At 34.2% G+C, this 14,297-nt stretch overlaps 2 protein-coding genes across 2 annotated transcripts in view; one reads left to right on the top strand and one right to left on the bottom strand.

Moving 5' to 3' along the window:
* LOC107449173 (uncharacterized) overlaps positions 1-14,297 on the bottom strand; it is a 39,227-nt gene that overhangs the window by 16,130 nt on the left and 8,800 nt on the right. The gene's annotated exons all lie outside the window — the stretch shown is intronic.
* On the top strand, positions 12,498-13,800 carry LOC147800913 (uncharacterized). Its single transcript, XM_087156064.1, has 2 exons — positions 12,498-13,287; positions 13,352-13,800. Exons 1-2 carry the CDS (start codon positions 12,498-12,500, stop codon positions 13,798-13,800), a joined length of 1,239 nt encoding a protein of 412 aa, XP_087012190.1.

Genomic DNA, 14,297 nt, shown 5'->3' with positions numbered 1-14,297 from the left:
AATTAAACCAATTGATACACGAACGCAAACAAGAGCAAATCGGTCGCATAAAAGCTGTCACCTAATAATTAAGATTTTACATAGAATCTTATAGTGCGCCTAGTAATTTGGCCAGGTACTGTATGCAAAACTACCTATGCTAATTGCAGATTTGCATGGGTGTAATTTCATCAGGAAAAAAAATAATAATTGTGATTGGGTGACTGCTTTATATTTTATATATATCGGAAGATAATGGAGTTCACTATCAGTTTATTTTTGAAAATTAAATAAAAAAGAACACATATTTAGAAATTTTTCTTCCTGGTCTGCATTCAGCAGTTTTTGAAAGGTAGTTATGTAGAATAATTTTGATTTTTGATAAGTATATTTGTTTTTCTGCAATTAACGTTAAAATAATTTTTTAACATCATCCAAATTGGTTTTCATTAATTTAAACTGTAATAAATTAAATTTTAAAAAAATCTAAAATGTGACAAATTTTTTCAATTCCTGACTCAAAACCACAAACAGCATAACTTTATTGCCGTAAAGTTTTGAGGAAATATCAATAAAAAAAATTATTAAGCGCTATTTCTCTTAATGAAATAAAACTTTTTTTAAAAGGTATAACGCTGTTGAATAAATAATAATCTACAGATTATGCGATACAATAAGAAAAATATATTGTTTAAATATAGTAATATATTTTATTTTATAACCGTCGTTGAACAGCCGACCCAATTTTTTGTTTACGACTACTAATGTCCAACTCCGTAGCCTTGTAATTTTGAACCCAATCCAGAAGACAAGGGAACTCCTGGAGCAAGTATTAGGAGAAACTTGTCTTCGTGGAGGACTTTTGATGGAACTAACCCGCATTTGCGATACGCAGAGGAGAAGGCCACGAAAACCTCCCACGGTTAGCCTGACGGCAAGGGGACCCTAACCCGTGATTCGTCTACCACTGAGGATATTTCACGTCAGCACTGTGGTCACGTCAGCATGCAAGAAGGATGCTGAATTCGTATCGACTAACCATTGCTGGGATTTGAACCCGGTTCACCTCGTTGGAAGGCAAACGCTCTATCCCCTGAGCCATCACAGCTCTAGATTGTAATATATTTTATATTTCATATCCGTCGTTGAACAGCCGACCTTTGGGTTTACGACTGCTAATGTTCAAATCCGTAGCCTTGTAATTTTGAACCAATCCAGAAGGCAAAAAAACTCCTAGATCAGTACCCCCAGAGGTGGGATTTGTTTTAGGAACATGGAGGATTTTATGACTCGACAGATTCAGTCGCCATTTACTACAGTGGTCGGTGCAAGCCGGATGCGGAATTCGTATCGACCAGCCATCGGTTCACCTCATTGGAAGGGGAACGCTCATTCCCCTGAGCCATCGCGGCACCCCGTCCCCAGATTTTATTTTATTTTATAACCGTCGTTGAACAGCCGACCCAATTTCATGGGTTTACGACTACTTACGTTCAACTCCGTAGCCTTGTAATTTTGAACCAATCCAGAAGACAAGGAAACTCCTGGATCAGTACCCCCAGAGGTATTGATTTGTTGTGGGAACATGGAGGACTTTGAGACTCAACAAATTTAACGTGCATCAGTCACCATTTACTACACGGGGAGTCTTCGGCCGGCGAGGATCGAACCCACGACCTCTTGGATATGGGCCCAGCGTAATATAGTAGAAAATATAGATTTTTAACATTTATATTGAAAGAAGAGATTCCCCAGCCCATCATGATCCGAGAGTAAACGTACGCACAGGACGCGATTTTTCAATCCAGTGGCTTTTAAAGACCTGTTGGCATTTCCTTAAAGAAAATTTGATTCTCGACTTTATTCTCGTTTAGGCAACATATTTTACTAAATAAAAGCTTCCTTTATACCTTCTACCAACTACAGCCAAGAAGAAAATCTCCGGGAAAAAAAGCGAGTCGTTAAGCCTAATTTCATTTAAAAATTCATAAAAATTACAGCAATTAAATACGCTGAAATTAACAGTTTATTGTGATTGATAATGCATGAATAAACTGGAATTAAATATTTGTAATATATAAAAATAAATAATTGTAAAACTGTCCCAAAACATGCAAAATACGAACTGTGAACGACAAGTCAACCAAACTGCAAACAACAAATCTACAATCACATAAACCAATGAGCATTCCATTCTTTTCTCGCTCCGTCTTAATCTAAACAAAAACGCTGTAATTCATGTACACAGACTTTTCCAAAGAGCTTTTTAAATACTCCAGCTCAAATACTTAATTTGGAATAGAAAGGAAATGGTTACTTTTATCCACAATAAATGGCAGAACGAACTTTACAGGGCCCTTTGACAAGTCTTGCAAATATATTCAGACCCCGATATAGTAAACAGCAATAAGTTCGCTATGAACGGTGGTTCATTTATCAAATACTTTTTAGAATAAAGCGGTAGTATTGTTGGAAATAGTGGTTGGTTGGTTGGTTCTAATGCCACTTGCCACACGAGTAAGCCTGCTTGGTGAAACCTAGCAAATTTAAGGCAGACTGTGCGATTCTTGTTCTTCAGTGGCGCCATCTATGGCCAAGAATTCCACTTCTGCCACATCATACGTCACACCTGTTTATAAGGCGGACACATTCATACATCCATTCTGCCCGCCTGGGGATGCATTAAACCAGTAGTTCCCAACCTGGGGGCGATCGCCCCAGAGGGGGCGATAGAGCTTCTCAAGGGGGCGATAATCCTGAGGGGGGCGATCAGGGGGCGACGAGTACTCAAAAGATAAAAATTGCTAATAATATTAATAATAAAAGCTATTTGAGATTGAAATTGAAAATATATATGAAACCTATGGTTCTGGTGTAGACAAAGAATTGTGATAGTTAAAAATTTAAAAAAATCAAGTGCAGGATCGTTTTCGTTATACGTTTTGGTATCGCAGGCAGAAATCTGATAAGTCACTCTGTTCCTGTGAGCAATAATACTGTTTCCAGGCATATTGATGAGATGGCCGCCGACGTTGAATCAAAACTCATCAAATTTCTGAAAGAAGGTGAATTTGCGTTGCAGATTGAGGAATCAACTGTGATAGATAACAAAGCTGTGACGTGAGACTCATAAATGAGAGTAAGAAGATTAACGAGGAAATGTTGTTTACAAGAACTTTGAACACAGATACAAAAGGATCGTCGATTTTTAAATTGGTCAAAGATTATTTTGAGGTAAAAGAAATTCCCCTCACAAATATTAGTGCTTGTGCAACAGATGGTGCTTCAACCATGTCTGGTTGTCATACTGGGCTTCTGGGTCACCTTAAAAAAGAAGTACCGGAAATTATCTCACCATTCATTATGTCATTCATCGTCAACTTTTGGCTGCGAAAAATTGGTTATTTCTGGCATCAATAAAATAAAAGCTAATTCTCCTAATAACCGTTTGTTCCGAGAACTTCGCCATGAAAATGATGAAGATTTCGAATTCCTGCTCTACATACAGCTGGGAGACGGCTTTCAAAAGGAAACTGAGCCGTTTCTTCGAATTGCTGGATTCGGTAACTGAGTTTCTCGACACCACTGATCCTGTTTTAAGTGAGAGTTTGAAACAACACAAGTTGGAAACTGCGTACCCCACTGATAGTTTTGGAAAAATGAAGGAAATCAACGTAAAACTTCAAGGAAATAAAACGAACATTATCAAGGCTTATCTTCATTCAGCGCCAAGTTTGATATCTACAAGTCAAACATTGGTCGCAAAGAGCTAATGCAATTTCCAACTCTTAAAAAGTGTTCAATGGCAGATATCGAGATTCTCGAAAGTTAAATCTTAATTTTTACTAATCACCTTGATCAGTTATGGAATCAAGATTTAAAGATTTGATGAAATTAGAAATTCCGAATTGGATTTTCGATTCTTTCTCTTTTGAAGTTGTGGATAAGCTCACTTCCTCTTTGTAGACTGAGATTTTAGATTTGAAGTATGACTGTGAGGTTAAAGTCGTCTTTAAAAAATGCGCTAACGAGTTAGCTTGGGTAAAGCTTATGGACACTTATCCACAATTGTGGAAACAAACTGAGCCACTTCCCGTCTCGTTTCCGTCAACATATTTAGCGGAGAGAGGATTTAGTTCTGTCTTCCAGCTGCTCACAATGCAAGGAGATAGGTTGGACATTTGCTTCAAAGGAGACCCGCGTTTAAATCTGACGAGCATAAAACCTGACATTCAAGCTTTAACTTGAAATACACCAAGAACAGGGCAGTCATTGAAGTGGTAAAAATGTACTTTCTCCCTCTTCATTTTTTTTTCTCAAGTTTTAGTTGTTAACGTTTTAACTTTTTCTTGATTACATTAAAATAAGAATTTAAAAAAATGTACTTTTGTGTTGATTACTTTGTTTTAAATATTTCTTTTTGAAAAAAAAAAGATGCAAAATTTTTTTTAATTAATAAAAATGACAGGATAAATGTGCCTCCTTATTTGCATTACAATTTAAATTAAAATGAAATAACATAGCATATTTTCAGTGTTTGGTTACTCACAAGCAACAATGAATGGTTTTTTTGAGCAAAAAGAGAAAGGGGCGATATGTGTCAGCCAACCCCAAGAGGGGAGCGATGGTCCACAAAAGATTGGGAACCACTGCATTAAACAAACCCAACTAAAGAAACTAGAAGTTGCTCAAAATAAATTTCTAAGACGAATTACTGGTGCCCCATATTACCTCCCGAACAGTGCCATCAGAAACGACCTTAACATCAGCACTATCAATGAATTTATCAGTAAGCTAAGTATCTCATTGTTCAGTAAAGCAAAAAATCCTGATCCAGCAGGCTTCAATGAACTACTGAATAAAGAATTAATACCAGATATGAGACTTTATAACCCAATAACGTCATTCCTATCGTCAGATTGTGTTCTTTCAAGGCTCTATAAATAATATTTCCCCTCCCCTCATCCAGCTATGGATACTCCCAGAGAGGTATAGTGACCTTCATGTGATCGCCGACTCTGTAGTATCCACCCCTAGTTTTATACCTAACTTGTCCTTTTATAAGCACGACAACAAGTATAAACTTACGCCAACCAGTGCTTCTGCTATTTCTCTTGTTTTTTACTGCTAAACACAGTACTCTAGTCGCCCACGGGCATCAACACAGAAGAAGAAGTGAAGTGCCCGCTCTGCGGGCAGGAACTTCGTACTACATCTCAGCCTAAGCCTAAACATCCATTCATTCATCCACAGATCGTAATTTTGACCTGAATCAGAGAACGATCGAGCTCCAGTCCAGTACCCCCAGAGGTTTTGATTTGCTATGGGAACATGGAGGACTTTGCGACTCGACAGAATTTTAACGTGCATCAGTCACCAACTATACAAGGGGAGTTTTCGGCCTGCGGGGATCGAACCCACGAACTCTCGGACATGGGCCCAGCGCCCTACTGACCAGGCTATCCCGGCCTTGTTAGAAATAGTGATTACAGAAACACGTGATTTTCTTAATAAATTATTAACTAACAAAATTTGTTGTCCCTCTACAGCTTAGTTTCCAAACATAGAATTTCGACCTGTAACGAAACTTTTAATTGGAACATTAAACAACATTCAAAATATTCTCCCTATAACGGTTGTTTACCTATAGCGAATTTTCTAGACATTCCCGCAACAGTTTGTTGTGGGTATCATGGAGGAATGTCGTGATCACCGGTATGATTGTGGTAATGTGCTCAGCACTACTCACAGGCCGCATTTACTTCTCAAACAAGCTGGTACCCATTGATCTGAGCTGGGTGGGGCCTCAAGCCTCCACTTGAGATCGAACCCCAGTTTTTCCCATTGACAGTTCAGTGCCTTAACCACTGAGCTATTGCGGCTCTTTCTACACATTAACATTTTCACTTTTCATCATTTTTGGAATTTTTTAGATATTTTTATATTTCCTTCATTTTTGAAGAAAATTCCATTCGAAAGTTGGAGTTTCTGTGCAACCGATTTCCTCCTTTATGTGCCTATTTTTGGAACCACTCATTAAGCTGCATTTTAACAAAATGCTCCATTTTTAGCACTTCTTTATAATTATGCGTAAATAAAAATTATGCGTATTTTTGAACTTATGACAGAGATAGAAAATTTCTAACATTTATTTAAATAATTGCGAAAAAAAATTTTTAGTCCTCTATAAACGCCACTATCTTTTAGCTATTTACTATGGGTGATGTTTTCTACACTAATGAGCGCTTTAGGCTCTTTACCACGAAATTTGAGTCCACTGTAAGCGAAATGCCAATATCTTTTAGCAGTTTACTATGAATGACGTGTTCTACACTAGTGAGAGGCTCTTTACCATCCATATTACCGGGTTACTGTATCCGGTGTATTTTAAAGCCATTGGGCTCAACGTGTTCACATTGAACACAGTAAATAGTGAAAAGAGAGTAAATAGCGAATATAAAGTAATAAACATATAACATAAACAACAAGTTATATAATAATAAACATAGTAGATAGTGTTTGGTGTTGAATTACCGCTTGGCGAGATCAGCCATCTTTCATCATAATGTAACCCTTTGATCTATTCACTCTTGTTCTTGTTGATTGAATTGTTAAGAGCGTATGATCGCTCTCTAATGTAAGTTCATGCGTGAACTAATCAAATAATTTGTTAAATAAATATTTGTTAATTATTATTATACAGTCCGCATTACCTTCACTTTTAACTATTGAGCTATCACGAGACCGCACAGTTGGTCCGTCGAGCCTGAATAGAATATGGCTTCTTTGATATCGTTGAACAGCCAAAGAGGCGTAATTAAAACAAAATTTGGAAAGTTGTTAGCATTTCTTGATGAATTGAAATCCGACGAAGAGGAATTGAATCGTGAAGTTATACTAAACACAAAACTAAATTCATTACTGGAACTAAAAAACATTGCAAAACAATTGATAGTTGATTACACTCAACTTCCAGAAGATATCGATTTGAAGGATAATCTTAGTTTAACTGAAGAACTAGACGAGGAAATAGAAGATTTAGAAGTAAGATTTTGAATTACTCTTTCTGAATGCAAGATTAATGATAAAGATAAAATTTAAGAAGCAAAAATTGTTTCTAATTGTAGTTATAAATTACTAGATTTACCCTTACCACACTTTTATGGTAAATATGAAGATTTCAAAAACTTTAAAATGCAGTTTATGTCAATTATCGGTAACAATAAAGAATTGAATGATACACAAAAACTATTTTATCTCAAAGCATCTCTTAAAAGAGAAGCAAAATTGTGGGAATCTTGTCAAGACACGTTTGAATCACTGTTTTCTGCACTTAGTAGCAGGTATGAGAATAAAAGAGCAGTTGTGGATGCTTTTATCAATAGCTTATTAAATTTTGAAAAAATAAATGATTCACCATCACAATTACGGGCGTTAGTTGACAAAGTAAAAAGATGCTTACGATCATTAACAGTACTAGAATTCGATCGTAATAATTTGTCAGATGTTTTAATTTTAAATATTTTGTTACAGAAATTAGATAAAGAATCGAGAAAAGCTTTTGAACTAAGTGTAAAATCTAATGAAATCCCGAAATTAGATGATTTTTTAAATTTTTTGGAAGAAAGAATTCGAATTCTTGAAGAAATAAATAAAAATAGTTTCCCAAAACAGAACTATGTTGTTAAACAATCAAATCAATTTAATCGTCCTAAAAATTCAAAAACTTTCTTCACCAAAACCAATACTTATCGAAACTGTATTTTGTATAACGAAACACATCCTATTTATCATTGCCCAAAATTCAAAAGCTTACCAGTTTCGGAGAGATTTAATTTTGTAAAAGAAAACAAACTCTGCATTAAATGCCTTTCTCAAACGCACTTATTGGCTCAGTGTAAAGCTAACAGATTAGTTTGTTTTGACTGTAAAAAAGATTCTCACCATTCACTATTACATAAAAACGAAAGTGAAACCTTTTTGAAAGAAAGAGAACCCTTATGAAAATTTAAGGTATATTTAAGGTTGATTTGAGGTATTTTTGAGGTATTAAGGTTGTTTTGAGGTATATTTGAGGTATATTTAAGGTTGCAGAGAAAACAGCAATAAAAATTATACCTCGTAAAGGTTGTAATTAAGGTGTACGAGGTTGATTTATATATACTTCAGCTTGTTTTGAGGTTGTTTAAAATTCACTTCAAATCAACCAGACTGATAAGGAGATTTTTAAAGTATACCAGGTTTATTTTCTTACACTTGTAACAAAAGAGGTATTTTTGAGGTATAAAAATTTTTACCTTATTTCAACTAACGATAAAAAGGTATTTATTGAGGTATATGAAGTCATTTTATTTATACCTAAGCTTATTTTGAGGTTGTTTTAAATTCACTTCAAATCATCCAGACTGATAAGATGATTTTTAAGGTATACGAGGTTGTTTCTCTTACACTTGTAACAAAAGAGGTATTTATGAGGTATAAAAAAATCAACCTTATTTCAACTAACGAGAGTGAGGTAATTACGAGGTATAAAAAATGTACCTTTTTTCTACTAACGATATTGAGGTATTTATGAGGTATAAAAAAATATACCTTATTTCAACTAAAGAGAGTGAGGTATTTATTGAGGTGTTGAAGTCATTTTATTTATACCTAAGCTTGTTTTAAGGTTGCTTAAAGTACACTTCATATTAACTAACTCACTTCCCAGAGTTCCATGCGAGCCGGCAAATGGCGTGTGTGTTGACAATCGAAAGTCTATTCGAAATTCGGTAAGTGTGCTTGACATTTATTAATTTAGTTTTATCACTTTTAATCAAATATGCTTCAATTTTGAAACTTAAATTTTATTATTTTTGTTTTAACGACGCGTCCTGATCTTAAATAATTTAAGTTGGAGGATATTCTTAGAGGCTATCGTTGTAGGCTTAGCAATAAGAGAGAATAACCGATATATTTCTCGTCACTGTTTTGGGTAACATTACTGGTGAATCGTTACAGCAGGTTATGCACAGAATATATTTTATTGTTTGTAGTTCAGTCAAATAGAACTATTCTTTTTATTTTGCTTAAATGTATATGTTTTAACGTAGCAGTATGCACGCTGATTAATTGAGAAAAATGTTCACAATTTCTCTTATAAATAAATCATTGAAAATTGAAAGATTTTTAAAATAGCAATTTTGCTTTGAAATTCTACTATAGCTGTATGCCTATCGTTTGGATATTTGTTGCAAAGTTTATATTATTGTTTATATATATATATATATATATTTACAGAGCTTATCCACAGTTCCCTGATATTACTGAGATGGCCTAGGCTGTAAATAGCACATGCGCGGCGGCGCAGAAGAAGAGACAAGCAAGCTACTGCTCAGCCTTCCCCTAGGACAGGGGTGGCGAACCTTTATGTACCAACGTGCCATTTTCTCTAAAAAAATTGCTTAATGAGGTCATAGACGTGCCGTCAAATAATTTTAACTTCGTGATTATTGGGAAAATAATAATACTAAATACTATCAACTCAAAACTCTTTATTTACATTGAAAAAAATATACATTTTGCAATGTCTCAGTTATACACGCAATTCAACTTAAAGTAACATCAGTATGACTTCTGTTGTAGCAGATTAAATGACCAATAAGTTATATTAGGTTGTAAGATGTTAGTTTAAGCAGGACTGTTGATTTTTTTGCTAGTTATTTATTGTTAGCTTGTTTTTTACTGTTATTAATTGTTTTTAGCATTAATTTTTAATTTTTTTTATTAATAATTGTTTATTCCTTTGTTTGTTTTTGTGAATATTAATTTAATTGTTACATATGCTTCATAGCGTAATAACATTTGTGTAATAACAATTCATAGTGTAACAACAATTGTGATCGGTGGGGTGCCCAAAATAATGTGTAGCGTGCCATAAATGGCACGCGTGCCATTGGTTCGCCATCCCTGCCCTAGGATATAGTTCTGAATTTATACCTAAAAGAAAAAGTAATCTCTCCTAATAAACTACAGAATTTATGTAATTGTTGATAACAATAGTTTGCTAGATATTTGATAATTGAAAACTAGTAACTGTACTAGCTCACTTCTTCATGTTTGATCACAAAACTGCTATTTTCACTACATGTTATTTTCTCGCATTTTACCCACGTTAATTATTTACTAAGCAGATTGTTATTACTTATTAGAATATTGGGCAGAATGAAATTAAATCCGATTTCAAGTTTATATGACAATTTGTTTCAAGGTTATGAGCTTTTTCATGCAGCTGTTTATGGGTTCACTACTTCAAAAATGTGCGAATTTCGGAAATCTTAAATATTTTAGAAATAAGTCAGTATGGTATGCAATTTTAATCCTGAATTGAATAAAATCAATTGCAAATAAAAACATTTATTGCTGAAAGTAATATGCATTATTTAGAGTTTCATCCTATGGGATGTGTATTTATATTTAAACAAGTGTTTGTAACAACTAACTATTAGTTTTATTCTGCTCGGTATTATAAGTTATATAGGAGATATTATACTCAACTTATTTTAAAAGTATTATTTCAAATCATTCTCTCTTAGACATTTTCCTCACTTAAAATTACTCAAAACTTTAAAATAAATGCTCCTTATCAATTTGTAATTTGTTCTATTCGATTGAGTGTAAAAAAAGAATAAAAATTGGTACATAACTTTAAAATTTTAGTTTATTAAGCGATTGTAGATTCTTGATTACATTGATTAAAAATTATTAAAATAACTATTTTTTAAGAAACTTTGATGTGATTGACAATAACATAAGTCCTTTTCAGAATCAGCGTCAAAAATTTAAAAAAAAGCTGCTAGTTTCATGAAGTCTGACTAAAAGTTGAAAAATATAGACTAGGTTTGTTGAGTTTAAAGATTTTTAAAAAAGAAAGGGAAGGAAATCTAATTATTAAACTTACAAGTACCATAATGTTACAGATGTATAGAAAAATAAAAAGTGTTAAAATTGCATAATAAGATTGGAATTATACAGGATGTTTATAAAGTCCCGGACCCATTTTGATGTTTCATAACTCATAAAATAATAAAGATAGATTAAAATTAATAACATTAATGGTTAGATAGACTCAAAAAGTTTCATGACCCTTGTCAATGAACTTCCACGTGTGCCCCCTTCGTCGCACGGAGAATATCAAGTCGATAGTCAATTTCACGAGAGGTAGCTTTCTTTTTTACAGAAAAGACAATCTCATCAGTCGTATACTTAGACATGTTGGAAAACTTCGTATTTCCACTACTAGAAGAGCTTCAGCCACATGTCTTTTTGCAACAAGATGGTGCACCACCTCATTGGGGTATCATCGTTCGTAGTTCTTTGAATGACCATTTTACAGGAAGATGGATTGGGCGAGGAGGTCCAATTCCTTGGCCACCCAGATCACCTGATATAACGCCGCTGGACTTTTTTCTTTGGGGATCTATAAAGGACAATGTTTACAGGAGGATTGTGTCGAACATTGATGGCCTAAAAGCCAGAATTACAACCGCAATAGCCTCTGTGGATGGCGACATGCTTGCCGCTACCTGGCGTGAAATTGACTATCGACTTGATATTCTCCGTGCGACGAAGGGGGTAGGGGGCACACGTGGAAGTTCATTGACAAGGTTCATGAAAGTTTTTGAGTCTATCTAACCATTTATGTTATTAATTTTAATCTATCTTTATCATTTTATGAGTTATTAAACAGCAAAATGGGTCCGAGACTTTATAAACACCCTGTATATTTGAATTTCTGTAAATGTTGTTAATGGTAATATAGTGTATTTTATTTTGTGGTTGTGATACATGTCATGCTTTTTAGCTACGGGGATTGAATAGAAATGGCAGAAGATATTTATCTGAAAAGGAAAATTAATTTCATCCAGTTAATTTAAATGATAAAAAAAATATTTTCTAATATTTTAAGACCTGCCACTATTATTGTAAATATGACTTTCTTACTAATTTATATTAATTCAAAACTCGATTAATTAATTATTAATTCAAAACTCGATTGTCGAATTTAGAAAATGATTCGGAATGGGAAATTGAGTTACTTGTTGTTCCCAAAGTAACTGACATGATGCCCCCCAAGTCAATTAATATTTCGACTTTGAATATTCCGAAAGGGATCAAGTTAGATGATGACAAATTTTATATAGCGAAAAAAGTGGATTTGTTATTGGGTGCTGAACTATTTTTTGGTTTTTTGACGAATGATAAAATACGTTTAGAAGATAATGAATTATTGCTTCAAAATAGTTGTTTCGGATATTTGATTTCAGGAAGCATTAGAATTTCGAGTAATGAAGCTAAAGATTTTAATCGTTGTTTTTTTGTCAACTGAGGTTAATTCGCTAAACAAGATATTGAATTCTTTTTGGGAAGTTGAAGATGTAAACGAAACAAAACCTCCCGTCAGTTCAGAATTAAATTATTGCAACGAACTTTTTGAAAATTCGTTTTATCGAAAAACTAATGGGAAATATGTAGTTAAGATGCCATTTAAGAAGGATATTAGTGAAAACATACCGTTGGGAGATTCAAAACAAATTGCTGAAAAAAGACTTAATCTATTATGGAGACGTTTGTCAAGTTATCCTGAAATGAAAGAATTGTATGTTTCGTTTTTAAAGGAATATGAGCTTTTGAACCATATGGAAAGGATAGATGACAATTCTGATTTTGATGACAGTTATGGATATTTCCTTCCTCATCATGGTGTCTTAAAACCAGACAGCAAAACTACTAAACTTAGAGTGGTGTTTGATGCAAGCGCCAAAACTGCAAATGACTGTTCCTTGAATGATTTGTTATGCAAGGGAGGAGTGATACAAGATGAACTGTTCTCTATTATGCTTCGATTCAGAAAACATATCTATGCCTTCACCGCAGATATTGAGAAAATGTTTAGACAAATTGAAATACTGCCTTCACAAACCAAATTTCTAAAAATACTCTGGAAAAATCACGAAAGTAAACCTACTGAATCCTACAGACTTAAAACCGTAACATATGGCACAGCATGTGCTCCTTACTTGGCTCAGAAGACTCTTCAACAATTAGCAAAAGATGAAGAGAAGGATTTTCCTTTGGCTTCGAAAGTTGTTTTAGAAGAATTTTATATGGATGATTGCCTTACCGTTACTTCTATTTTAAATGAATGTATTAAGCTTCAGCAAGATTTAACAGAACTACTTAAAAGAGGAGGAATGAAATTACACAAATGGTGTACTAACTTTGATTCACAAGACACAGAATTGGGAGACTTTTCGTTTGATCGTGACAGTAATGCAACAGTGAAACTTTAGGGATCTATGGAATAACAAAAGGGATACATTGCTCTACAAAGTTGCAGTTACGGAAAAATCAGATGTTACTAAGAGAGATGTTTCATCTCAAATTGCTCGTTTGTATGATCCTCTTGGTCTACTTGGTCCAGTCTTCAGTAAAGCGAAGATTTTTATGCAACGGCTTTGGTTGCATAAGCTAGACTGGAACGAAAAGTTACCATCCCCTATTGCCCAAGAATGGACTTTGTTCATTAAAACACTTCATAGTATAGAAACTATTCAAGTACCTCGTTACGTTTTGAAGGAGACATTTTCCGCACTTATTCTGCATGGTTTTGCAGATGCCTCAGAAAAAGCATTTGGAGCTGTAATTTACTTACAGACAGTTGCAGATCCTGATGAATCTATCAGCCAGCTTCTTCGCAGCAAGTCACGTGTAGCACCAATCAAGACTATGACTATTCCAGATTGGAACTGTCTGCATGTCTACTCCTTTCAAAACTTGTGAAAAAGGTTGTAGGGGCTATGAAGTTTAATTTAATCATATCAAACTCTGGTCAGAATCAACTATTGCGTTAGCGTGGATTAAAACTTCGCCTCACCTTTTAAAAACATTTGTGAGTAATAGAGTCTCACAAACTCAACAACTTACGTCTAATTGTAATTGGGGACACGTATCTTCAGAAATGAACCCTGCAGATATCATTTCCAGAGGCTCAGACGCTACAACCCTTGGATCCAATAAATTGTGGTGGGCTGGTCCCAATTTCATAAATAAGGAAAATTTTCAAGTTGAAACTCACTTCAATGATGAACTCTTTTCTACCGAACTGAAACCAATAGCGACTTCATTAATGACTATAAAAAATGACTCATTTATTGACAAATGCCTAAGTGTTACAAATGATTTTCTAAAACTGATAAGAATTTTTAGTTTACTTTTTAGGTTCTCTTACAATTGTAGGAATCCACTTAATAAGGAAACAGGTACTATAACCATAGATG

The sequence above is a fragment of the Parasteatoda tepidariorum genome, chromosome 12 (assembly GCF_982258835.1).
Source record: "Parasteatoda tepidariorum strain Cologne lab strain chromosome 12, Ptep-v5.0, whole genome shotgun sequence".
Lineage (NCBI taxonomy): Eukaryota > Metazoa > Arthropoda > Arachnida > Araneae > Theridiidae > Parasteatoda > Parasteatoda tepidariorum.
Note: the sequence above shows the minus strand (reverse complement) of the source record. Positions and strands in the feature narration are given on the sequence as shown.